This window comes from Struthio camelus, chromosome 3, assembly GCF_040807025.1.
Source record: "Struthio camelus isolate bStrCam1 chromosome 3, bStrCam1.hap1, whole genome shotgun sequence".
Classification (NCBI taxonomy): domain Eukaryota; kingdom Metazoa; phylum Chordata; class Aves; order Struthioniformes; family Struthionidae; genus Struthio; species Struthio camelus.
The window spans coordinates 110,046,105-110,073,007 of NC_090944.1; the positions used below are offsets into that span (position 1 = coordinate 110,046,105).

General features: G+C 39.0%; 3 protein-coding genes across 17 annotated transcripts in view; 1 reads left to right on the top strand and 2 right to left on the bottom strand.

Moving 5' to 3' along the window:
• Positions 1 to 2,747, bottom strand: part of CAMKMT (calmodulin-lysine N-methyltransferase) — a 228,963-nt gene extending 226,216 nt beyond the window's left edge. Inside the window, exon 1 of one of the 2 annotated variants that reach the window (XM_068939656.1) lies at positions 2,514 to 2,747. In XM_068939656.1, coding sequence (XP_068795757.1) covers positions 2,514 to 2,747 — 234 coding nt within the window. Of the gene's footprint in view, positions 1 to 2,107; positions 2,218 to 2,513 lie in introns of those variants that run through there. The other variant, XM_068939657.1, reaches the window with a different exon arrangement.
• Positions 1,891 to 26,759, top strand: PREPL (prolyl endopeptidase like). 10 transcript variants are annotated; one of them, XM_068939640.1, is made up of 15 exons: positions 1,891 to 2,019; positions 3,096 to 3,658; positions 6,312 to 6,509; positions 7,076 to 7,142; positions 8,014 to 8,220; positions 11,627 to 11,750; positions 14,775 to 14,991; positions 16,675 to 16,860; positions 18,320 to 18,523; positions 19,257 to 19,432; positions 20,838 to 21,054; positions 21,247 to 21,396; positions 22,422 to 22,548; positions 23,624 to 23,706; positions 24,462 to 26,759. In XM_068939640.1, the coding sequence occupies exons 2-15, from the start codon at positions 3,443 to 3,445 to the stop codon at positions 24,507 to 24,509; spliced, it is 2,220 nt and encodes a 739-aa protein (XP_068795741.1). In that variant the 5' UTR covers positions 1,891 to 2,019; positions 3,096 to 3,442; the 3' UTR covers positions 24,510 to 26,759. The 10 variants fall into 10 exon arrangements, with proteins under 10 accessions (XP_068795741.1, XP_068795736.1, XP_068795734.1 ...); XM_068939635.1 differs by having other exon boundaries at positions 1,913 to 2,019; positions 6,309 to 6,509; XM_068939633.1 differs by lacking the exon at positions 1,891 to 2,019 and adding an exon at positions 2,392 to 2,518 and having other exon boundaries at positions 6,309 to 6,509.
• SLC3A1 (solute carrier family 3 member 1) overlaps positions 25,773 to 26,903 on the bottom strand; it is a 30,221-nt gene continuing 29,090 nt past the window's right edge. For all 5 annotated transcript variants that reach the window (XM_068939645.1, XM_068939644.1, XM_068939646.1 and 2 more), the window contains one exon: positions 25,773 to 26,343. In XM_068939645.1, the coding sequence (XP_068795746.1) occupies positions 25,903 to 26,343 (441 nt within the window). In that variant the 3' untranslated portion in view covers positions 25,773 to 25,902. The remainder of the gene's footprint in view (positions 26,344 to 26,903) is intronic.

Below are 26,903 nucleotides of genomic sequence, written 5' to 3' on the forward strand. Positions count from 1 at the left end.
ACTGAATATATACATAAAACATTTTATTGATAAAAGAACCACAGATGTAATTATGCAAAACTCTAGTTCTTTATGCTAGCTTCATAGGATACCTGATAAAAGGGCTTTTTTTCTTAATTAAATCAGCTAGCACACACTCAAGCGTCCTTACCATAGCAAATCAATTCGTGTATGCATTGAATAAAAGCAAATTCAATATATAAACACACCACAGAAATGATTTCAAGTAAGGGGTTATTATAAGCAGTATGAAAAGCATTTTTAAAAGCCCTGTAAGAAATACTTTGACGGTGCTCCTTTACAGGAGGATATAAAGGAAGGTTGATGCCTTCCTCCAATCCATAGATACATCTAAGCGCCACTGTAGTAAAGAGTGCAGAACTGATTTTTACTTCAGATGTACCACTAAGATTGCATTGATCCTTGTTCACTGTACCATAGACAATCGACAGAAAAACTGAAGAACATGAAAAAATAGGGAATCTGCAGAGGAAAAGGTCACACATACATGAGGTTTGAGGAAGAAACAGAAGCTTTCTCCTCAAATACCTACAAACACACCCCTCCCACCTATTCTGTTGTTATGAAAAGTTCCTTATGATTAAAATAGCCAGCGATACACCAAAGGTGATACGCTGAAAACAACTAAAAGATAGTTTGTCGGGGAGTACAGCTTACATAGTTTACTAGAACAGAAACCTACAAAGACAAAACTGATATTCCTATCAATAACTTTGGCATTTCCTGCTTTAGCATATAATGAAACACAAGTTTGTCCAGTTGAACAGGAGTGGAATCTACAAACCAAAAAAGACACACCAAGAAAAGGTCAATATTAACCTCTCCACGCCTTCCCTTGCTGTTACACTATAGCACTCCGGCGCTCTTCCCCCACTTATCCCTGTCAATTAAACTGCTCTCATCAGGCCTCACCCCACTTACTGCCTTCTCCAGGCCTACCCTGAGCCTTCGCAGCCCCCGTGAACAGGCAGGCAGGGAGGGCTAGCTCTGGGCAGCTCCACGCATCCATCTGCACAAAACTGAATGTTTAAGTCTGGGCTGTAAATGTCACATTCAATAACAAAAAATTAAACAGATTATGATTTTTTAAGCCTTGATTCCTCTGTAGATGAGCATAGGTATAATTTTCAACCTGTGGCCTTGCACTGCTCCTCAAGGGTTCAAAGAAGTGAGGAAGGCCATAGCCTACAAGCTACTTTTCATTCAGGAGCGCTGGCGTAACTACTTGCTGCTTCTTCCTCCTGTCCCCTCACCATCACCATCCCCTCCCCCACAGATACACAGATAACCAGATCGCAGCCTGTTGGGGATAAAAGGCTGTTTTTCTTGCAAGGTGAGCTTTCGGTTGGATCACACCCCACTTCCCTGCACTGCTTACTCTATGAAGTCTAATTTGGGGGTGGAAGCAGAGGATTTAGGCAGCAGCAGCTACAAAAATCAACTTGAGCAACACTGGATATAGCATCAAAGCACAACCTAAAAGGCCCAAACTAATGCCCCTGAGCTTAAATGGGTCATATAGGTTTCTCTCCAACCCCCCCTCGCCCCCCAAAAAGTACTTAGAAAGCTGCGGACTGCTTTTGGTGTTTAGACACACTGGAAAGCTGGGTGTATATCTAGTGTATCTATATATATGTATACACTCACAGAGACATTCATATACATATACTCTTTTTTTTTTCTTTCCCTCAGAAAGCGGACTGCAAAGCTGCTCCTAAACCCCGGTGCACACTCCTCGCAGTCCCTCCTGTCAGACAGGCGCAAAGCCCCACGCAACCCCAGCCGCCTTCGCAAGCCCCCAAGCGCCGGCAGCGCCTCCCGCCGCCGCAGCCCGCCCCCGCCCCGGCGGCAGCCCCGCCAGCGCACAGCCCGGCCCCTCGGGCGTTACGAGCTAACGGCCGCGCAGGGCCGTTGCCGTTGCCGCCGCCCGGGGGCGGAGGGGCGGGAGGCGGTTGCCCCCAACCGCCGCCTGCCCCTCGCGCCGCAGCGGGACGGCAGGTGAGGACGGGGCGGCAGCACCGCTGGGCAGAGACACCCGCCCCCCGCCCCCCCCCTCCATCACCGACGCCCCGCGGGCTCCCCCTACCTGTCCGAGCAGCCGCCAACGGGCTCTCGCCGCTCCCGCCCCGCTCGCCGCGCACCCGGCGGCGGCGGCGGGGCAGCGCGGGGAGCCGGCAGCCTCGGCCATGTGGCGGCGGGCGGCGCCCGGGGCTGAAGCGGTGGGAGCGCGCAGAGCCCCCCCACCCCGCTCCGTGTGCCGGTAGCGGCGGCCCTGGCCGGCGGAGAGCGGCCGCCGACGAGCCTCCAGCGGTGCCTGGACCGGCCGGGCTAGGGCTCGGGGGGGAGGGAGCGGGTGGCCATCTTTGTCAAGGGCAGGAGAAGCGCCCGTCGCAGCGCGCTCCCGACCTGCCCGTGGCGACAGCGGGCAGCCCTGCGGGACGGCCTCGCTGCAGGGAGGGCGCGGCAGGAGCACGCCGCCTCTGCCGACGCACCAGAGGTGGGAGAGCGCGCCTCCAAAACGGGTCTCCCGTCGCCTTAGCGCCTCGGGCCTGAAACAGTGCGTGGGCGTGAAACGCCAGTGAGCGGGGAAGCGGCGCCTGGGCCAGCCCGCCCGGCGGGAGCGCCGCCGCGCTCCCCCGCTGACGTCCGCTCCGCTCGCCCGCAGCCGCCATGTTGGCTACGGGCAGGAGCCGAGGGAGGCGGGCAGGCGCGTGCCCGCCTGCCATCTTAGCCCAGGGCAGCGCCGCCGAGGGAGGGAGAGCGAGTCGAGCGCCGGCTGCCACGGCGAGTCCTTGCGCGGGGCCTTGCCGCGGCGGTGAGGGCAGGGCCGGCGGGGCGGAGCGGAGCGGGACCGGGCCGGCCCGACTCCTCCGGGCCTCGCCGGGACGGGGCCGAGTGGAGGTACCCGCGGGCTGTGCAACACGAGGGGTGTTTTCTTCCCCCTCCCCCCTCCCCGAGCTACAAAAGTCTTAATTTTCTTGCCAGTGGCCTCCGTCTCTTAGCTGTTTTGTTGTTTTTCTGGGATAAAGTGATTTTATTATTAGATTATAACTTTTTTTTTTTTAACTTCCCAGAATCTTCCAGGTTTTGGTTTGTGAGCATTTGAACAGATGCATAGTTGCATCTTCCCTTTCCATTTACTGATGGTTTCACTGGAGCTAAGTTTGGAGCTGTCTGGAAGCACGTTTTGGAGAAAGGTGGCAAATTAAAGTGCAAGCTAAGCTGTTCCTACGAGTCGTGAAGAAACATCCTCAGTTTTGCTGTTTTTTTTTTCTAAATTACTTAGCAAATTATTTTGAAAGGTGAAATAACATTGGTAACTTGGAAAGACCCACTTCTGTTCTTTATGAATATTTCACATACGCAGTGTAAATAACCAGCACTTTGGGATTTTCAGAAATTTCAGGCTGACTGTTAAGAAATGAAGATTTGGACATCATGTATTGGACCGCAAAATTTTTTCCAAGCACTGAGCTTTGGTGTCAAATACTACTCTAAGCATAATCATCTCCAAACAATATATCTTTATAGTCAAATAAAACCCCCAAAATGCCACATCCTGGACTGTTCAGGAAACGCATGCAACAGCACTATGCCACCTGGAAGCATTCTGCAAGGGAGATTCTTTTCCTGCCAGGTATGCAGTTTTAAGTGTAGGTTTAACGTCAACAACCATCTCTGTCCTATCTTTTAAGGAAGCCAGCCATGTTATTTCAAATGTCGGGGAAACATGTATTTCCTAAAGGGTTTGAAGCACGGGGATAAATATTAGGATTTCAGTTATGATCAAATGACTTTTCTCAACCTTTCTATACTGTTTTGATGTCAAAGTGCATTTGGGTTGATTTTGCTGCTGTAGCAGTTTTAAAAAAATTAGTGTCTTCCTGAAAGATTCGGTTAAAGTGTCAGGGTAAAACCGCAGGAAGACATCAGCCAGTATAGCGACTAAGTGTCCAAACTAATGATCCCAGATTTAACTGCTGTGAGCTGGCCCAGTGCTCAACAAACTTGAACTTTTCTATGCTGGCCAGTGAGTCGCAGTTTGTACTGTATTAGAACATTTAATTTGTCACAGTTGCATTCACGTGTGATAAACTACTTTTAAAAAGTATTTGGATTTATGTTTGTAAGTAATTGCTATGTAAAACAGTGGTAATACGTCACGCACAGAGCCAGAAAATGGCCTGAAATAATTTCAGTTCTTCTCTCCCTGTGTCTTCAAATGCGGTACTCCAAAAGTAAAAACTTATCGTGGTATGACAGCCTATAAATCAGTTTACATACATAATGTAAAAAGATTGTTGTTTTGTTTTATTTTGTCTTAGACATGTTTCTAGATGGATGTGCAGTTGCTCTAAAATGGTTTCAAGTTAATGTTTCTTCAGAGGTGACGTGAAGATCATCTTCAAAATACATGTTGCAACCCTTTTTTAGTTCTTATTTGTGGTCCTATTTATTGATTGGCAATTCGCTAACAGTTTTAAATGCTGGTCTACAAGCACTGGTTCCAGGAGGCGCACAGGTGGTCTTCGCCTGAGAAGAAGCTGTGGCCTGTTTACCTTGGGGCAAATATTTGCAAGCAAATTGTCACCAAGATCCTCTGCTATCCTCAGAATCTCCCCAGATGCTCTTCTAGATGACTGCTTTTACCTCCATATGATGGAGGTGTAAAGCAGCTTCCTTGATATATGCCTACATTGCTGCTACTAGCTGTATATAATATTTTCAAATAAGTACAATGGAAACCATTCAAAACAAGTAAAAGGAGGGGGAATCTTCACAAAGGAGGCAATAGATGGTGGAACTTGCCAAAAGAAGTCGTGGATCCTACAATTTTACATAGGTCCAAGAGGAGACTCTACGCGTGCATGAAAGAGAATTTTTTAAATATCCACTTTTTAATTATCCAGAAACCACATTCAGCTCAGGAAGTTCCTGCGCCAAAGTTAGTTGAATGCTGGGAGAATACTTGTTGAGGAGTATCATCTATGCTCACCCCATTCTTACTCTTCCCTAGGCATCCAGTTGTGGCAACCGTGGGGTTTTGTTTGCTTCTTTTTTGGGGAATAGTGTTTCCTTTTCTTGATCAAAACAATTTTTCCACTTCCATTTGTCTGTACAAATGGGAAGGGATGGTACAAGTAACACATCCTGTGTTTTCTTTGCCTTCACAATGCAATTACCCAATTGCTCCAGAGCTTCTTTTCTTAATTTCTTTGACCTGTGCTTCTGATCTTATGTACTAGACTCGCACAACTGTTGGTCTGAACCAATAATGAATGTTCGTATGCGCTCGTGACTGATGTAGTTTACATTCACAGAGAGTTTGGTAATTGGAGCATGTAGGCTTTGACGAGAGGAACTATCCATAATGTTCACATTTAAAATCTCAAGCATTTGTGAAGAGAGCAGGAGTAAAGTAACAGTTTTTGACTGCAGAGTGAGGATGGTGTATAAGTGTATGCTATTTTTTAAGTTTAAAGACATTTACATAATACATTGAATGATATAAAATGCTACTTTGTGTCATCTCTGTGGTATTATGTATGGTAATATGTGATGTTTAACTTGTTATTTGATCATATTGAGAGATTTTACAGCAAGCAAAAAGAAGCAATTTGGTGTTAGCAATGTTAACACATTTGTAACATTTTAACAAAAGGAGACATGACTTTGTTGGTAGGCAGGTAGGAGTGGCTCTGTGCAGAAAACCAGATCCATGAGCTTATTCTTGATGAAAATGTTTGCAGAACCTGCACCAGTTTGTTGCTTCAGTTTACTTTCTAGCCCTAAGAACGTTTAAACTAACCCTTTGAGGAGGTGCAGCAAGGACCAGAACAAGCAGGAGTCTTGCCTAGAATGAAGGAGGCATTGCTGGCAAGAGGAGGAAATGAGAAAGCATAATCTAAAACAGGAAAACAATGAGAAAACACCTCTGAAGAAAGAAAAGTAATTCAATAAAAATTAACTGGAAAACCAGTTCTAGGACAAGAACAAACACATTCACATATAATCACTTAAGAGTATACGTTTAATAGTAAGCTGAATTTTGAAGAAGAGACCTCAATAAATGTTTCAAAAGTACACTTGAAAATGCCCCTGTAAAAGATCAGGAAGAACTGAGAAGAAAAATTCATCCCAGCTGCTTTGTAAGGACTCATACTGTTGTAATAACGCAAAGTTATTTTGTGGGTCAGTAGCTTAGGAAAGATTGTTAGTGTCTCATTGATATATTCATATTTGAAGAGAGTGCTGGCTTATAGCCGTTGTTATCTTTACCTATTTAGCAGGAAGTGACAAAAATTTCTCGCAAAAGAAAAAAAAAACCATCTGTAATAACATCAGAGCTTTTGTATAAGGACCTTCTGAGATCAGAACAAGAAAACTGGAATGAAATTTCAGCAAGATACACATCTATGATAGAAAGAATCAAGCAAAAATTAGAGAGACTGCACAACAAGTATACATTCAATTCGAGCAGCCCAAGGGTAAGTGGCAAAAAATACAAAAATTTGTCATGATTTAGTACAAACAAAAGGCAGTAAAGCCATTCCTGCCATAAAATGCTGTTTCACTGTTTATTTTATTGTGGTAGTTTTGATTTTTGAATATTCTTATAACTGTGTTTAACAACATAGAGCATGTTTTTAGAACAGCTCGTATTGGTCCTGAAAAGTGTATTTGAGTTTAATTTCACCATAGTCAAAAACAAATTACATAATAATCATATGACTTTTTGACAAAGAAGTTGAGACATTTTAAGTTGCAAGAGAAAACATAGGTGATATGAGCCCTTCATTAAGTTTAGATACAGAAATAAGTAGCTTAAGTACTCCAACTTCAAAAGAATCTTTCTGATGCACTTAACTCCTTCGTTCCCCTTTTCAATATCAGATATAGGTGTTATCTTTCATCTGTGTACATTACAATTGCATTTGACGGAACACTGATTGAATATAGGGGTTCTGAGGAAATAGTCCAATCTCTAACAAATAACCAAGATTTATTTTACATATGTATTGGACTTGAAACACATTTGTTTTGCATTTAACAGGTTAGGTTTGGAGGGAATGTGTACTTTGAGGAAAATGGCTGCATATTTCTTTCAAAAGCAGATGACGGTAAGAGATTTCTTAACTCTTGAAAAATATTCTGCAATATTCTGCATGTATCAATTATTCAGGGTGTTTTTCTTGCACTACAGCTTCATTGCTTGGTTTCTAAAAATAGTGTAACTATACTACAAATGAAATATTTTGATAAAATTCTGTAACGATCAGTAAATAATTCTAGAATCCTGAGTCTGAAAAGATGATGTGAAAAGAATTAGGGGATAGTATATATTGGTACTGAGTCCACAACAGTAGATCACTGTAGATGTTTATCATCTTGAACCTCTAATTATAGTATTCCATCTTTACTAGGATAATATGTTTAAGTCATCTTGTATTGCTCTGTATAATATAAATACATACTGTATATCATATAAATACTATATTAAGATTTTCATCATAAATTGCTGTTTTGTGATGCTAGTAAGTTTCTGGAGAGGGAAGAGAGAAGGCATTTCTTTTCAGAGCCCTGGCTTAAAACTTTAAAAAAGGCAAAGTACATTCACCCTTTTTTTATTTTTGAGAGGGTGAAAAACATTGGTTACTTAATTGTATCTAGTAAAAACAACTATATTTCAGGTATCTGAATTTTAGAATTAAATACATTCATCCAAAGCCTATATCTGTAGTTTTGAAATACTTTAAAAAAATAAGTACAAAGGTTTTTTTTTTTTGGATCTATAATTTTTTGTTCATTTTCACAAAATGTTTTGGCAAGTATCTCATAAAAAAAATATTTGGTGCTAATCAATTCTAGCAGTATACTTGTGAATATTGCAGGCAGACTTGTTAAATCAGGTTATTGATTATTAACCACTACTGTTCATTTTGTCAATTCCTTAATTACAGCATTTTTTGTTATCTGTATTGTTTTATGCAGTGGATAAAGCAAATGTTAACGTTTTATTCAGTACTGAAGATATTGGCTTTTCTGATGCCCATATTCAACGGATCAGAATTTCACCAGATCAGAGGTATATGGCTGCCAGCTTAAAAAGTGAAAATTCTGAAGAGGCAACCTGTGTTATTATGAAACTTGATTGTTTTCCTGTCATGGAAAAAGTCATTCCAAATGTTTTTAGTTTTGGTAAGTTGCTTATCCTGTGAACCACACCAACTTTCAGTAAGACATTTCTCTTAGCCAAAAAAATAAATTGCTAGTACTTGTTTTAAAGAAAGTAAGGAGGTGACGTTGCTGGATGTAATGCTTATAGCTGTTAAATTGTTTCTTATTTGACAAATGTCTTTTTCCATACAGCCTGATTTTTACAAGTTACTTGATGTGAATGAAAGTAAATCCTTTCATGGTTCAAGCTTTCCTTTATTGTAAAGGCAAGTATTTATATGTATTTGAAAACTTATGCACATCATTCTTTTTACTGAATTCCGTATGCCCCTGTAAAAATTTACTGACATAACTATTTGCACTATAAGGGTCTTTTTGAGAAATTTTCCAGGTATTGAAACCCTGCAGCTCCAGCTGAAATCACTGATAGCTGCAGGCATTCTGCTCCTCTTAAATGTACGTAAGTGCTGAGTGTTGGCAGGAATTTCTGCTGGACTCCAGGATGTGGGTTACAATTCAGAGTCCATTGAAATCAGTTAGGACTGATTTCAATGCTTTCGTGAGCTTTATTGCTCCAGAATAGGTTAAGGAACTTTATTTTGCTGTTAAAATATGCAAAAGTAAACAGAAATGAATGGGAAATCTTTCTTTTTTATAGCGTATTAAAGAATATAGCAAAGAGAGTGCAACAGTATATATACAGTATTCCACATCTTCTTGTATTTTGGATTATAAGATTATTATTGTTGGATGTCATGAAGTATACACAATGCAGCAAGCAGTTTGACTGGGCAAGAATTTTAAAACTCTAAGTAAAACTTCCTGCTTAAAAAAATGAAAATGAGCAATAATTCAGTGTTTGCACAATCAAAGTTTATAATGCCTGTTGAATACTAGACCAGAAAACAAGCCAGTAGTATTTTCCACCATACTTGACTGAGCACGTAGGTTTGCCTGGAAGATTTAATACATCTAAGAAACCAACTCCCTGTTAGTGCCATAGATGTGACAGATTACAGCAGATAACAGAGTATAGAAATGACAAGTCAGAGTGGTACTGATTATAACAGGTGTACAGGTGTGAGATACACAGCAAGAGAATCAGGTTTTATGACCGCTTGCAAAGTATATGCTCATAGTGGATGATGTGCAGTAGCAGACAGACAAATGAAAGTTCCTGAAAATCTACATCTGCAATTATTTAAAAGCTAGCCTAGAAGAACTGGATTTCCCTTGTAAAGGCTCACCTTTACAGTGAAACCTCAGCTGTCTGCGCACGTTGGAGCCACATTGCAGTTGAAATAGCAATTGTTTATATTACTTCTGTGTGATAATTAATCAGGTGTTTACTGAAAATTAATATTTATGCATAAGACAGTATACAAGAACTCTTTGAACTGCATATACTAAACATCATTACTGTGGTGGCTGCAGGAGCAGCAGAGACCGCAGTAATTTGGCTGGATCATTCAGATTAATAAACCTCAGGTTAGTGAAGCTCCCCTATTTATGTGCTTCTAATGTTGGGGAACACATACACAGACAAGCACAGAAAACTGGAGAATTTTTATCTCAGCAGTACCCCGAGGCATGTGTCACATCTCTTTTCCACCTGGTTTGCACGCAGTCCTATGCAATGTTGCGGATCTTATATCCTCTTTATTATCTTGCTGACTCCATGTAAACTTAATTTACTCTGTTCAGTTTTAAACAGCCACACATCAAATTTTCTGTTACCCACAGAGCCACCACAGGGTCCTGGGCCCTGGACCGTTGTCAGCTGACGTAGGCTTTTTTATATTTTGAGATTCTTGATGTGTAGGACTCAAACCTGGAAAAGTCTTTCTGTGGCCTGCCCCAGCCTCTGGGGTGTAGAGGTGTTGTCCTCAGTTCCTTGTCAACTGCAGCCTGCCTTTTTCAGCATTGGGTCCAATGTTCATGGAGCTCTAGAAACCACTGCTAGTTACTCTACTGCTGTAATGGCTGTTTTCCTGTCTGCCTCGGGTGTGAGGCTATGTGTACCTATACAATGTCCTGCTTAAGTTACACGCAGTAGGTACAGTGCAAAGTTATCCCTGCATGCTTTCCTGATCTCTCTTCAGTGTTTGTTATGATGGCTCTGACAGTGTTGAATACCGGCTAGCATGTGCATTCAGATTCTCTGCCCCTGACATTCAGACTGAGAGGTACTCCTTGCTCACTCTTTAGCTCAGTGATCTGACAAATCAGGACTGGCTCCTTGATGTCTTGGAGCTCAGGGGATCAATGAGATTTCTGAAAGCACTTTTAGGGTCCCTCAGTGGTACTTAACCTCTTCCTTAAATCTTGCTTTCTGATGATTCTGCCCCCTTCTTCATCTTTTACCACAAGCTTCATAGCTATTATTTCAGCAAAAAGAATGAGGAGGTTCAGGTCCATTTGCAGGCTTTTTAGGCTTTGACTATTAGTCATGCTTTGTCCTTTTACGTTATGAATATAAAATCCTTCAGAAGGAACCTTTGCCGGTTTAACAGAAGGCCAGCCGTCTCAGTGAAGTGATTCTTCCATTGATTAATTCTGTTAAAGGTCTGGTAAAAAGTAGAATAGAGGCAGCTACCTGTAGCATTCAGAATTGGACTAAATGACATTAGCAAGGATTGCGCTGAATTTCACTACTGCTGACATCTGCCACCTGAAGCTTGTTTTATCCTTTCCTCTTGAATTACACCACTGTCAGATCACGCAGGGCATGCAACACTGGAGGTAGTAAGTAGTCCTTCACTCGTTATTCAATAAGGGATTCTGGGATCCTCCACTAGGCAATTAGTGTATTGTGAGGACTCCACATTTTTATTTACCCAGGGTGAGAGTGTACATACAGATGAGTGCTAGAGAAGAAAAAGTTATGTAGCTATAACTAGTTTTCAAGAGAGATTGTGTGTGCGGCTACCACCTATCTCCCTCAGGTTTCCAAGAGGAGCCTTAGTGTTTCCGAAGTAGAGACATTGTTAGGAAGAAGCACAAGCTGAACCTTTTCTATGTATGTGCAAGACTGCAGAGTGGTCCTCACTATTCCATGATGTAGGTACTGAGATAGAGATTTCTGGTGTTATTGCTGGTATAAGGTATGGTCATGATACATATGCAGCGTATCTTGAAGAAAATAGATGCATGTAAGTAGTGGGTTTTTTTTCTCACCCCTCTTTTAAACAAATCAGAATTATTGACTACACAGCCAGTGGTGATCTTAATTTAACTAGAGCAGACGGGCCAAAAATAATTTAGCATCATATTAATTCAGTTTACATTCTCAAGACAGCTTCTTTTCTGTATATAATTTGTCCTCAGGACTTGCTTTTGAACAGCAAAAACATTAGTTTCTTTTAGCTTTTCTTTCAGTAATACAATATACCGTTCCAAATTTGATACACGTTTGTCTTTTTTCCAGAATGGGCTACATGTGATGTTCTGTTTTACACAAGTCAGAAGAATCTTAAATGCCAGGAAGTGTTTATGACAACTGTCACTGATGAGAAACATACTAAATTAATTTACACAGAACAAGATGCAAGGTAATACTTACCTAAAATATATAAAGTCGTTCACATATTCTAGAGTATTTTGTATGTAAAATATAACTTGTTTGGAAAAAAAAAATCTTCCATATCCTATTCCAAATGGTATAAGTCATTTTAAGTAGTGTTCTGTTGTCAGTGTTGGCATATGCAGTCTGAGAACGTGCTCTGTTCTCCTCTTGATTTGTGATGAACAAAGATTTAACTTCTCTCTGTTACCTCATGAGTTCAGCTGAGTTTATAAATGTCAAGGTCAGTCTCAGGTCACAGTGTCCTTTAATGAAAGTGTGACGGTTTCATACAGGGTAGATCAGACTGCGGATTTCATTTTGTTTTCTCTGCTATTGATGTCTGATGCATCTTTTAAAAAAAACAGGAGTTCAGGCTAATCCTTGCTCTGGGTAATGGATGAGCAAAATCATTATAGCATTCCCAGAGATAGACCTATTGTTGACTGAATACCCTCTCAATAACCTTTCTTTAAGCAGTGGTTTGGGAAGACAAGAAGGCTCTTGCTAAATTGTATGCAGAACTAGTTTTTCAGCCTTGTAGCATGAAGATGTCTTATATGCTATATTGTAAATATTTGTGATTGCTCTTCATCCAAAGTTACAGGTTCAGTAAAAAAAAAAAAAAAAATTCAGTTATACTTCCCTCTGAAAAAAACAGAGAAAAATCTACAACTGAGATGGAGTAAATAAGATCCTTTTTTTACAGCTGTATTTAATACATACATTTGTAAAAGCAAGTTACGCTGACCTGACGCTTCCCTACAGGGAAACCGTTGGCATAATTCTGAAGGTCACAGTCATTATATTAAATCTAATAGAAACTTACTCTAAAGGTTTATCTACTAGTGCAGCTTATAACTGAACTCACTTGATGGTGGGAGAAGGCAAGACGTTCTTTTATGTTGCCGTTGAACAGTTCTGTTCTATATCTCACCCCAGCTCTTTTACTTGCAATCAAATATTTTTTAGAAGCTGAAGATTTCGTGACTTCCTTAAAAAAAAAAAAAAAACCCATACAGGCAACTAGAGAAACTATTGTGATATCAAAGCCTGGTGCCTTGGGGAGAAGTATAGCCTGCATTTCAGTTTGACTCCTTTAGAAATGAGGTCAGCAGAACTGAACTACTGGAATACTACTGAATGCAGTGTCCAGCTCTTGCAAAGTTTGCGAGTATTAGAGAGGCAGGAGGCTGATTCTTAGCAGACTTCAGAAACTCAGCTCTCCTTGTCCTCCTAAAGATGTCAAGATGTCATTATTGGTAAACCAATAACAACAACAACAACAACAATTCCTCCACCTGCAATTAATTAAAAGCACTGAAAATGCTATCTAAAGCTTCCTTTCCTTCAGCAGGCAAGTATTTTGAAGCCTAAAAGGATCATTACTGCAGTCATGTAATCTGCCCTGTGTAACACAGATTATGATACTCAGCCCTGCAATTTCTTCATGAAATCTTCCAGAGCTTTGTGCTGGAGGTAGTTTTTCTCTTAGACATGCACTCTGAGAGATTCAAAATGACAAAGAAAGTGCCATGCCCCAAATGAGACATTCCAATTTAATTAGAGTCAGTCTTTCAGAAATGTGAATCTGACTTTCAGCCTGAACTTGTTTAGTGTTAGCATCCAGCCACTGGCTGTCATCCTGTTTTCTGTTGCTAGATTTTAGAACCATTTAAAATCAGTAGATATTTTCTTGGGCTATGCTATTTTGGGGTGTTCATATAACTTCTTAACTTTACCTTGGACTGAAGGTATTGGTCTTATTATGTGTCTCCTTGTGGAGGAAAAAGCCTTTTTCCAGACTTTGAGTTACTTTTTCTGTATGCTTTGTAAAGCTATGTATAAATTTAATATAGACACCAAGACTGGATACAGTAACTATTTCATGAATTCTGCATATGGACATATTATCATTACCCTTCCCTTACTGGTGTTCTGCTTCCAGGTCTATGTGATCTCTAAGAAACAATATAGCTGTGTGAGCAGAACTGCTTTTCTTCAAACTAGCTAGTACCAAGTCTTGTACAGGATCTAATATTTTGGTATCTACCACTTGATATTTGACATCTCTTTCAGTAAAATTACTCCTAAACACATCACAACAAACCTTGATACAGTTATTCAGAAAGAACGGCAAAAAAATAGTGGGGAAATAGCTTCAGAGACATTTTTTGTCTTTTCCTTCTTTCTATATTTCTCTACCGCAGACCTCAAATGGATACAATCAAAGCTGTCAAGAAAATCAAAAAAGATCATCTTTCCTCTCATGCCCACTGCTGATCCAGTCAGCCTTGGATCTTAGAAGCAGCACTGAATTGAATCATATCCAAAGCCAAGCAACGTTATTTGCAGAGTTTTTTTTTTTTCAGAACATTTTTCTTTCTGTTACTACTTTGTCACCATGTGTGACTTTTTGTTTGCTCAGTTAATTTCTTTTCTTGCTTCCAGCTTTATCACTTCAGCACTGTCAACCTTGGTTCGTATAGGCTTCTGTGCTTCTTAAAAAAATTAGTCTTTTTGTCTTGCTTGCTTCAGCCAAAGTTAGATCAGTAACACTTAGGCTATTTATTGATTTTTAGTAGCTCCTGTTTTTCTTGGATTATTCCTGTTCCCATGTGATGTCCTGTATTAATTTTAATTGTCCTTTATTACTCTTTTTGAAAAAGGCTTACTAGCTCGAAAAAGATATCTAGGTTTTGCATGAATTTTACAGCCTGTATACATCTGTGACCTTTCAGTCCATCTCAGTGATGCAAAAATATGAATTCAGTTGGGCAGCAACTGAACTGCTCTCCTTGCAGACTTCAGATTTCACACACAAAATTGTGGTTTTCTGAATCCCAGAAAAGATGCAGCAGAAGTAGGTTTGGGAACCACGTAGTCTGGAACTTCCCCAATCTAATCATAGATTACCTTGTGGTTAGAATCGCATGATTCTGAAGCAACTAAGTGAGGTATTTTTTAAACGTTAATAAATTTTAAGGTTAGTTTTTTTTTTTATTGCTTGCAGATTTTTTGTAGACATATATTGCACAAAGGACAGACGGTTTCTCACTATCAACAGCAACAGCAAGACAACCTCAGAAGTTTGGCTGGTGGACTGTAACCATCCTTTCAAGTCACCTGTTCTTGTACAAGCACGAACAAAAGGAGTCATTTATCACATTGAGCACAGAAATGATGAGTTATATATTCTTACTACATATGGAGAGCCTGCAGAATATAAGGTAATCTTAACTGTTAATAAGATTAGAAGTATTCATTCAGGTGCATGTTACAGATCATGTAGACGTAGTGAGGTTGGCTTTTAATTCTGTGCTCCGCGGCTTACTGAATTAATTTAAGAAAATTAGACATGCAGAGAACTGCGTGGCTTCAAAGACTGACAACAGTATGTGGAGTCTTTCACCTGTAGCATGCTGATTTGACTCTAACCCATCTGTTAACAAATGGAAATGATTATGCTTTAACTGTCATTTGCCTAAATCAAAGTTAGTGATTTCAGTCTGTATAACCAAACAGCCTGCAGTTCAGTTGGCCACATGAAAGCACTTATTACATGAAAATCACCGGTGGATTAATCTTGCAAATTTTTCCATAAATTTACTTTTTTCCATGCCAGTTTTTCTGGTCACGTTCTGGTGTTTTCAGTGGCTGCTTTTCCTTCATATAGTATAATAATAGTATCTCAGAGAGCATACCACCACTTACTGAGAAGAAATGCTCTCCTGCTCAGGTGGCAGGTTCTTGTCTTGTATGTAGTGCACAGCTGGGCAGTGCTGACCTTCAGACATGAAAATATCACCTTCTATCAATGCAGCATACATCCAACTTATTCATTTTTGTGTACACAATCAGGAATATCCAATGAATCTCATGAATTTTTGGAAGTATTTATCTTCTTTTGAGGCAGAAGCCCTTACTGGGAAAAAAAATAGCTTGCTGTGATCTTGCCTTCCCTACACTGGCTCTAACAGCTATGTGACCAGGGGATGAGCAAGTTCCTTTTTTTTTTTTTTTTTTTTTTTTAAAGTTATTTTATGCTGGATCAGCTAGTTGAACGAGTTCACCACTTGGCTGAATAAGTACTTGTTTGAGTACAACGCAGGCAATGGGAACTCATAGGAAGAGCAGAGAGGGCAGGATTGTGGCAGGTTGGATTTAGGCTAGTCATCTGTGAAGTATAAGCGTTTTGCTTTGTATAGCAGCTTTTCTGCTGTGAAAAGAAATTGGGCTGGAGCTTTCATGTGAGCTTCCTAAAGACAGTTTTAAAAGACATTTTAAACTTGAAATGGGTAAGTTTTAGTAGATAGAAACAAGAATAATTAATTTCTGATTACTTTGAAAGTGTTCTCTTCTCTATTTAAGAGTCAAACAGAAGTAAAAAAGAATTTATAACTAGTGCTCTCCCTGCCAGCTATGTCTTTGCAGAACAGGTCCTTCCTCCCAACCTCACTTTCAACAAACCTTTTTTGAAAAGGGAGGCTGGAGAGTCCTGGGGTGTTACAGGCAGAAGAAGCAAGAGAACCACAGTAGGAGGAGCTCAAAGACTGGAGTTTAAACAGAGAGACTGTAACTGCTTAGATGAGCAGGCAGCAGAAGCAGCCTTCCCTGAGACCCCCTACCCTGCCCTTTCGCCCTCGTCCCAGGGGACTCTGCCAACCTACTCTTTTTAAAGAAGCGTAGTAATATGATTGCAAACAAAGTTGTAAAAAAATTATTTTTTTAACTGTCTGTCACACAGCTCTTTCCTGCTATCAGTAAAGTTTTTAAATGCTTCCAGCGTTAGTTAGGCAAAAAGAAACCCACCCACTTTCACCGTATGAGATCACCTGTATGTCTGTACAGCTCACTTGTTAACTTTTATTACATCTCTTAGTAATGCAGGGATGTTCTTTTTTCTTTTGTAGTTGATGAAGGCACCAGTAGCTTCCAGTGGCATGGAGAACTGGCAGTTATTTTATGCATTGGAGGAGAAGACCAAACTAATAGACTTGGAGATGTTCAGTAATCACTGTATTATGTTCCTGCAGCACACTGGTCATCTTTATTTAAATGTACTTTCTTTTGTTTCTCATTCAGTTCAGTCAATTAAGGTATGTTCTAGATTGTCTTAAGTAGCACAATATTTTTCCAGCATGGGATTAAATTTTTCAGTACAACGTTATACTGAAAGCAAAGATAAATTCGCAGACTCAAGGTGGTATGGAAACTATAACAGTGACAATTTTGTCCTGACTATTGTATTACCTGAGGATGTTGTTCAGGATTTCACGTGATGGCTTATTGTAGCCCATACCAAGTTTCAAAGCAGTTATGCTGTGAGTCAGTTCCTTTTTCAGCTTATTACTGTCAAGCTTTTTACCATATGGCCAGTTTCTAATGTACTGTTTTATAGTACTTGATTCCTTAAACACTTTCCTTAGTTTTACTGGGCTTATTTTTGGTTACACTGCTCAGTCCAAGCAACGAAATAAGCCTGGCTCTCCCAGAGGGGAGAGATTAGAACTTTCAGAAGACAAACATGGAACCCATCCTATAATAAATGAGAAAAGTGATATTGCAGTACAATTTTTGCAAGTATTTCTTCCCTTCTCTAGTTGTTGCTAAATACTTGTGGATTAGAGACAAGGTAACTCAATTCAAAAACATGATTTCTGGAAACCATTCAGCTATTTAAAGAGTTTTTTTCAGGGCAACAAACCGATCAGAATAACTCATAAGCTTGTTGCAACAAGTTACCAGCGGTATATTCTATAAAACTGCTATAGATAAAGCTTTTTAAACACACTGCTCTGTTACGGTCTCTGAAATCTTTGATTTTTAAGAATGGTCTTAGTGTATTTATTCAAAAAAAAGTCTGCAGTTAGTCTGTAGAACTTTGGCTTTTGTTGCCGTTTCAGAAGTCTCTGGCAACCTAACTCGAGCAAACTGGCCTGGCAGAGGGTTTGACTAAGTTCCTGCTGCTCTCAAAGTATGAATCTTGATTTCTTTTATTCTTAGCAGATTTAAACATCTTACATATAATAGCAGTAAGTATCTGAGGGTGAATGTGCCAGGAAAAGGTTTTGTTCTTCACAATGGTTGGCACTAGGAACAAAGTTAAGAGGCAGGGGTTTTAAGTGGTTTAGCATTACTGAGCTAACTCACAGTAAAAGCATAACAGCTGATACGGACTTGGCTGTACAGTGTGTTGAAGTAGAACTGGAAATCAGAGGGGAAACAGGATTTAAAAACAATGCAGAATCTATTTGAAATAGTGTTTTATTTAAAAAAAAAACTGTTTTAATGCCCATTTTAAGCTGGATTTGATTTTGGATTTATTTCCCAGTTTATTTCATTGTTGAACTTTATCTAGCAGCCTTAAGGAAAAAGTTAACTAAAGTCTTTCACTTTCTGACCACTTCAGTACTGAATTTTAAAGAAATACAGATTGTACTAGGTGTAAACTGAAGATAATTAGCTTGGTACTCAAAATCTTTGCCTCTGAAGGGCACACTAGGCAAAGTATAGAAGCAGTCTAACGGTGTCACTTAAAATGCTATGTTTTCTCAGCTGCCTACGTGGGCCTGTGCATTTGAATTGGAATCTCATCCTGAACATACCACCAGCACTTGCTATTTTCAGCTCACCTCCCCAGTACACCCCCCTAAGCGTTTTGCATATTCATTTAAAGAAAATAATCTCATTGAACAAGCTGAGCAAGAGGTACCAATTATTACGAATTGTCACACTACACGTTTACTTGCTAAAAGCAAGGTAAGATTTTTCAGTCTTTTCGCTGTTCCCTTTATTCTTCCTTTCCTCCTCTCCATTTAAAGAAAATGCATTTGGCAGGGAATAGAGGTTAAAAAAAATGTAAAGAGCAGTTAGTGCTATAGTTACTAAACAGTGGGTGTTTTCTTCAGTGCTATAGAAAAGAACAAGTCGTGATAAGATTTTTTTTTTTTTTTAATTAACCTGGGTGTGTTAGAAGAGGTAACAGTACATGATGAGTCAAGAATCTTTGTATAATAGAACTTGGATGGATGGTATCATATTCTGTAAGATAAAAAAGGATGCTAGTTCTTGAAAAGAACACCCCCCAACTGTCTACACAGTATAAATCAAGAAAGGAAAGTTTTAACAGCCTGGGTATAAAAAAAAATGGAGATGTTAATAAAGAGTTTGTGCTGCAGTAAGTGGTAAACTATTTTGTTAATAATAGATACTCCTGGTGTTAAAGGGGGAAGGAAGACTTGGGTGCTTTGATAGTTTAAAAACACCTCAGGTGTTGCACTTAAATGAATTTTATACTCTGCATCCATAAACCTACACAGCGGAGGTTCAGTTTCTTGCTTTATTTTTCAAGAGTGCTTTGTACAAGCTAAGTGAAAAAAATTACTGTAATCAAAAAAAAAACATTTTAAAATAAATAATTGAAGTTTTCATTGCCATGTGTCATTGAGATTTCTGAAATATCCTTTATTGTAAAATACTCCTTCATTTCCAGGATGAAACTTTGGTGCCAATTACAGTTTTTCATAATATAAATTCTAAAGAGCTACACAGGAAACCACTTCTAGTTCATGTATATGGAGCTTATGGCATAGATTTGAACATGAGCTTTAAAGAAGAGAAGCTGATGTTAATTGAAGAGGATTGGATATTAGCATATTGCCATGTTAGGTAAGTCAAATACAAAGTGAAATTAAGATTTTTTTTTTAGTATTATGGGATACAGACATTTCTTGATATGAAAATGAACAGGTACATAAATATTTTTTAGATGTAGCTGTACCTGATCCTTTATGCTGTTCATTTCCATCCATTTCTAGAACGGTTAAGTAGTTTTAACAATAATTAAATTTTCCTAAGGAAAAAAATTATACTTAGAATAATACATATTGCGTTCAGGTTTCTTAAGTCAAGAGGATAGTTGTATTTACCTTTCAATCTTAAGATACCTCTGAACTACTCATTTCATCTTGTCCTTGCTCAAAAAATTGTTGAGAGCATGCTCAAACTGCAGTGTTGTGCTGCTACCGCCCTTTTTTTCCTGGAGCATTGTGTACTAGCCTTCAACCTGCCTTCTGAAAAGCATTTGCCTTTCTGCAACAGTAACTAAGTGTTTAACCTGCATCTTTTGTTCTTTTATTGGCCAAATCTTGTTTCCTGTTTAGCTACAAACTTGCTAGTTTTAGAAAACTACTATGTACAATAGGCTTCACATTTTCATTGAGATAATAGTAGATAAAGAAGATAACAAAAGACTCATTTTAGCAAGGGGAAGATGGGGGGGAACCAACAACTGTTTGAAATACCACTTTCAAAACAAATTCAGCATACAAATATATTCACAGTCTGATAATGCAGTGGCAAGCATTGTGTGGTTCTTACTCCCACCACTGTGTCTTTTGACGTAAGTGGATCCTATTTATGTTACAGTGGCAGTACCAAAGAGGAAGAGTACCAAAGAGGCAAATTAATCAGTTAATTCATTTTAAACTTGAAACCTGAATAAGGAAACTCTAGCTAGCGTAAAACCAAAATTGCAACTGTGTGAAAAGGAACACAAATTTCATTGTAAAAGTCTGTAAATATTACAACCTGTAATGTTTCATCTAGTATTCAAAATTGACAACTAGGGAAAAAAAAAAAGAAATTGACCAATTGACTATATAATATAAAGCCGCACAAAAAGCAAATCCTGAGCGTTTCAGGGAGGAGCTGAGAAATGATACTCTCAATGATTTTAATGACAGTTAGTGATATAAGAAAGGAAGTAACACTTCCTGAAGTGCTTCTTTACCTATGAATTCCAGGATATGAGCACAAAGGGATGGATGATGCATGTAGTGCCTTTATGCTGTTTGGATTTGCACCAGTCATCATATAAGGACTTTTTAATTTGCATTTAGTGTATTTATTTCTGCCATAAAGGACAGTAAAGACACAAATAGAGGAAGGAAGAGTTGATTGGGAAGGCAAACTGTTTTCGCAATTTTGTAGCTGCTGCTGTCCTTCATTATCTGAAGCTTTGCTGTGTAATGTTTTCCAGAGAGACTCCAATTTGAATTGTTTTAAATTTCAGGGGTGGAGGAGAGCTAGGCCTTAGCTGGCACAAAGATGGATGTCAGCACAATAAACTCAAAGGTCTCCATGACCTTAAGGCTTGCATTATGCTGCTGCATGAACTAGGATTTTCTCAGCCAAAATATACAGCACTAGTAGCTGCCAGTGCTGGAGGAATTCTTGCAGGAGCCCTGTGCAATACTGATCCAGAACTTATCAGAGCCGTGGTCTTACAGGTAAGGTGTTGCTGATCTCTTATAGAAGATGAGGTCAAACTGTATTTTCTGCTTCATTTCACCAGTTTCAGAATTGGAAACAATCCAATTCGAAATTCACATTTCTCATTTGTTTGAAAATACCTTGGCTTAGGTATTTGAGGTCTTGTGTCATGTTTGCCAACTTTTTTCTTTTTTCAAATAACTTTTAAGGCTCCTTTCCTAGATGTTCTAAATACAATGATGAAAACTCATCTCCCACTGACAGTGGAAGAACAGGAAGAATGGGGAAATCCATTAGCAGATGAAAGAAGTATGACGTATATCAAAAACTATTGTCCTTACCAGAATATTAAGCCACAGGTAAAATTGCCCTTTCTGTGTCAAATACTGCAGTAATAAAAGCATAGCAGTTTATAAGAAAATAATGAGAAGTGAGTAACTGGAATTTTTTATAATTGTATTTTACCCTTTCCATGCTTTAAAAATGCAACACTTACTTACAAAAACTGTCTGAACTGCATATGTGTGCTAAAATGAATCATTAATACAAATTATTTCAGTAATAACTTAGCAATATTTGGGGCCTTGATGACTGTTGAAATTAAGTAAACTCCTTCCCCTAAATGATCAGTTGCTTGCAAAAGCTGTTTTTGTTACAGACAGCCATGAAGTAATGTATTTAACAGATTATTTTATGGTATAACAAACAATAACAAACATGTTGTAAATCCCAACCTGTAAAATACTTTTCTGCCCTTGTGTGGAAGTTCCATTGTTCTGCTGGGTTTTCCAGACTTCCTCACAAGAGGAAGGAGGTATTTTTCAGAAAGAAAATACCTTTCAAAGACAGACAATGAAATAGAAAAAGGAGCTATGGCTTTGATACTGTCATCTCAGAGGAAATTTTACTTTATTTGAAACGATAAGCTAGCTGTGTTACATAGCTTCATTAATAAACAAAATCTTACTATATAAAAACAACTGTTTTGCTATGCGCATTAAGATTGCAGAAGTAAATCTTAACTGCTGCTCTGACTGTTTAAGGTGAACCATTCTATGACTATTGCTCCTTTTTTTTTTTTTGGTAAGCTTCAGCAAGCAGATATGCCTTAGTCCTTTGGAAGTGGAGAGAGGATTCATATTTTCATGCCCCTGTTGCAAGTAGATGATCACCCAATATTAACCTGTCATTTTCAGACCAAAATACTCTTATCACTCTAACTGGAAAAAGTAAAATTGGTTTTAAGAGCAGGTAATTATGTAATAGTTATGCTTTAGATAAACCATAACAAGTAGTACAATAAGATATATGGAGAAAAATGTGTTTACTCACTTTATGGGAAAAGCGGTTGTCAAGTTTTTTTGTTTTTTTTTTTTTATCTCAGCATTATCCTTCAGTTTTTATCACAGCTTATGAAAACGATCAACGAATACCACTAACAGGAGTTTTAAGGTATGTTCAGAAACTTAGGAAGGCTGCAAGAGATCATGCCAGCAGAACAGAAGGGAAAGGTGAGATAAAAATGTTACAGATACATGGAGTTAACTTTAAGTCAGAATATCATTAGTCATATAATTAGACAACACTACAGAGATCAGCTCCTCCTTAAATGCATTCACTTGTACCATATGATCCAGTATCTAAATCTCTCAAGTAATTTCTGGTATCTGCAAAGATGAGACGTGCAGTCATACTGACAAATGGATAAACCTCAGCTTGTAAGATGCACTCTCCAGAGCCTTAAGAGAGATCATCAGTATTGTAGACCTTCTTGAAAATGGTTAAATCAGCATGTGTTAAACAATAATGACAAACCACAACAGGTTCAGGAAACTCTCTGAGCTGAAAAAAACTGAAGTCAGGGAGATTATCAGTGGGGATCACTCTTCTCTAGGCTTCACTGTATGGCTACTGTTGGACAGAGCTAGGTGAACCCTTATTGTCTAGTCCAGCTACTGTTCTGGTTAGACTGCAGTTCTCAACAGTACATTGATAAGGTCTTATTTTTGCTGCTCTACAAAAAGCCCCTTTTCCCAGTTTCCTGAAACTGCAGGTGATAGTCCTAGTTAGAATGATAGCTATGCGAAGGTGTAGATGTTTTTATACCTGAGACTTAGTCCCAGACCTGGTGTTGTTTCCAGGAAAAGCTGTCTTCAAGCCCTGTTATTTTGCAGTACCGTCTAATCTAGGGAGAGGCTTTTACCATCAGGACCAAAATAGCTCTTGGATTAGCTTCTCTAAATTTCATTACGTCCCTTCTCTCCTGGCAGACCAATTGCAAAGGTTGAAAAGGGATAGCCGATGCTGCAGTTGTTGCTATCGTTGCTCAGAAAGAGAAAGCACGTTTTTTTTCCAAAGAGGCTCAGAGAAAGAACATACACACTGAACATAAACATTTTTCAGATATGTAGTTAACAAATGCAGGTAGTTCATCCAGCAAGCCACCGATTCATTTTCTTTCCAAAGGAATAGCAGAAATTCTGTCAGGACAGAAGGCAGAATTACGCATCCCTAAAAGCCTCACATCCACGCTTTACCTTTCCTTGTTCGTTCAATGTCTAGTGACCACTAGGTTTGTTGTTTCAGGAAATTGGATCCCTAATATCATCTTAGACATCCAGGCAAACAGCAGTCATTGTGAGTCATCTTGGGAGGATTCACTAAATGAGGTATGCCCCCCTTTTTTGCGCACTTCCATAACATGTATGGGAGGTTTCCCGGCAATTAATATTTAAGCCTCAGTAGTTCATGCAGTCATTGCATGTATGTTTGCAGCAATTAAAAAAAAAAAAAAAACACTGATGGAATTAAGGTTGCTGTTGCTTGTGTATAAATAAGATCCAATGGCAGAGCCAGATTATTGAACCTCACCGTACCTCAAACCTCAAAATAGTTTTAGACCCCCATTGTAATGTGCTGAGAGCTTTGAATAAAAGGTTTCAAGTTGTGCGAAACATTGTTCTAGCAGGAAAAGTCGTGTACCATACAGTTTTAAGAGCTTAAAGTTGTCATACTGATTTTTTTCATTTACTTCTTTCTTCCTCATGAGCAAAATAGATATGAGAGGTTTGATCTTTACATTTTGGGATCTGAACTTAGGATTCAATGTTTCACATTTTCTACAAATGTGTATGCTAAAAGACAACATACTGCCTTAGCCTGCCTTATTACCGATGTCTCAGAGTATCATAGTTGGGCACAGATCTTGTTTATTACTGTTAATTTTTACAGTTCCCAATAAGTGTCAGGTATTGCAGCTTTCCCCCAAATTAAATCTTTAGGGAAAAGCTTTGTTTTGTTTAAGGGCAAGATGCTGCTTAGAATCAATATGGGAAAGGAAGATGAGAATAGCTGCAGAAGAACCTGAGGTTTTATGGCATAAAGAGTTTTATTGTTTTGTAATAAAACATTTTCATTGTTTTAGGTTGCAAGACACCTTGCTTTTCTGAACAAAGAACTTGATAAAGAATAAGGTGGAGAAGTATGCTATCCACAACATTACATCACGTCAAATCCTGCAAATAGGTGATATACACAGTGACCACCTGAAAAGCTTCAGGTCAGATTTGTATTTATAGGTAGAGTGAAAACCTCTTCTCTTCTCTTGGATCCCTGCTTTCTGGGCATAAGCAGACCAGAAATTCAAAGACAAAAAGTTGTGCGTGGCATTAGCTTACAAACATACAAACTATGTGTTACATTTCTCCTGCCAGGTAGTACAGAAGTAGCCTCCTGCATTAACCAATTAGTTCAGGGCAGTTGTGTTCATCGAAGCAAGTAGTGCAGCACAATACAAGCAGAACTTTAGTGCAAAACAGTTGGTGCTGAAAACCAAAGATGTGAAGAGATGCACTTTGTACCGGCAGCCATTCCGGTCTAAGATCTCTATTCCAAGACAGAATTTTACACAAGGCAGTAAAACTGATTCATAGCTCAGTGACCTCTAAGCAAGGCAATCTTGTACAAAACAGCTACGCGTTGTTTATTAAGATAGATGCATAGTGCACACCTAGTACCAACAATTGGTACAAACTTCAGTGGTGGAAAACATTATGTGGCCGTAAGGTCCTCAAACCAAAACAGATTGCACCAAATCAAACCCCTGTCCTTCTTTTGTATCACATTAAGCCGCTACTGAAGATGCACCAAATGTGATTCAAAACACACGAACAAGTGGGACAGTCAGCAGAGTTGTTGCTTACTCTGAACCACAACTGATATATACACACACCTTACCTCCACCCTTCTTTGGGTAGAAAAATAAAAAATGAGAATGCAAACATATTCTATCGCAGTATAGGAGAGGAGGAAAGATCCATTGGAAATTCAGTTTTGAGAGCAGAGTTAGACGTCCTTAGCCAGTTTTTGTTCTTTTTCGTACTAACTTGGAGGATAACTCTTCTAGCAGCTCTAAATAAACCATCAGCACTTTCACATATTAGTCTTACTTGCTATTTTAACAAATCCAGGACCACCCCTTTGTAAAACTCATGTTAAAGCTAAAACAAAATATAAAAAGCAACTACAAAAAAAGAATTAACTACCAGGAACTGTAAGGGGCAGCACCTAGGAAGGAACTGTTTTCTTGCCCTCACACAAAAACATACTTAAACAGGCTGCTCTATTAGGACTGGCTTGCTTTTCTTCTCCACCGTCTCTATGGGAGATGCTAAACTGTGATCTTTGTTCATACCATACTTTTTCATCATCAACACAGATGCAAGACAATTAGGTATCAAATTTATTTTCTAGGCTATTTATTTTACACACAAAGGAAGTTTGAAAAGCCACTGAAAATTTTAACATTCCCCTGAAACCAACATTTTCTAAATTAATATGAGAGCTTGGTTATTCTACTCTTGCACTTAACAGTTCACGTAGAGTAAATTGAAGGCACTGGAATAACAAGCTTTCTCTGCCACAAAACAATTTTCTTGAAAAGCTTCCATAGTATGAACAGGCTTTTCTGTTTTATATTCAAGGACCAGGCCTTCTCCCATTTCGGTTTTAATTATTTTGGTATTGACAGCTTTACCAGCATTGCTAAAATTAGTACTTAGTCTTATAAAAGCTTCAGATGGGAGGTTAGGAACTATAGCTTTCAGGTCTATTGTTGATTCCTGTCCAAAATTGAGAACCATCATAAAGACTCTGTCTAACCCATCTAATTCCCTCACATACACAAAAACATTACTGTCATTCCAGATGTAGCACATCCACCCCCGATGAATGGGTAGTTCATTGTTGCGAAGTGAAGTTAGCTCTCTATACAAATTCAGGCTTGAGTTCAACCAAGTCTTCTGAATCTGCAACAAAATCATCACAGCATCAACAGGTCATTTCTTTCCACTGGATACAGAAAACACCATCCACACAGTCTGTTTAGAACACACCTACTAGAATTCACTTTTGACAACTACATCTCTTCAACTTTGTCTGCTAATTCCATTGAAAAAGTGTTTGTGCTCATGCTCTGCCTTGGGGTTTGGGTAGCGACAGAGACACAGAGGTAAGGCAGGACAGAATTTCACTGACACTGCTTTTCCCCCCAAGGTGTCCCTTAGAGTATTGTTTATTTGGCAGAAAGCCACAGTGCTCCCAAAGACTTGATATTGAACCTTTCTCTCTGAGTCTGATCTGCTGAAGTCACAGGATTTACTTCAGATGTCTGTCTCTGGGTCTGATCAGCACTGTAGGTCAGTAAAGCGTGTTTGATCCACTACTCAATTGCCTTGAAAGCTTTTTTTTATTATTTTCTTATGTTAGAGATGGTCTGTGTTAGTTTCTTGATGCAAGGACAGTGCTTTCTATACTATTATAAATGAAAAAAAGACCAAATTTCAATGTAATATTAAAATCATTAAAA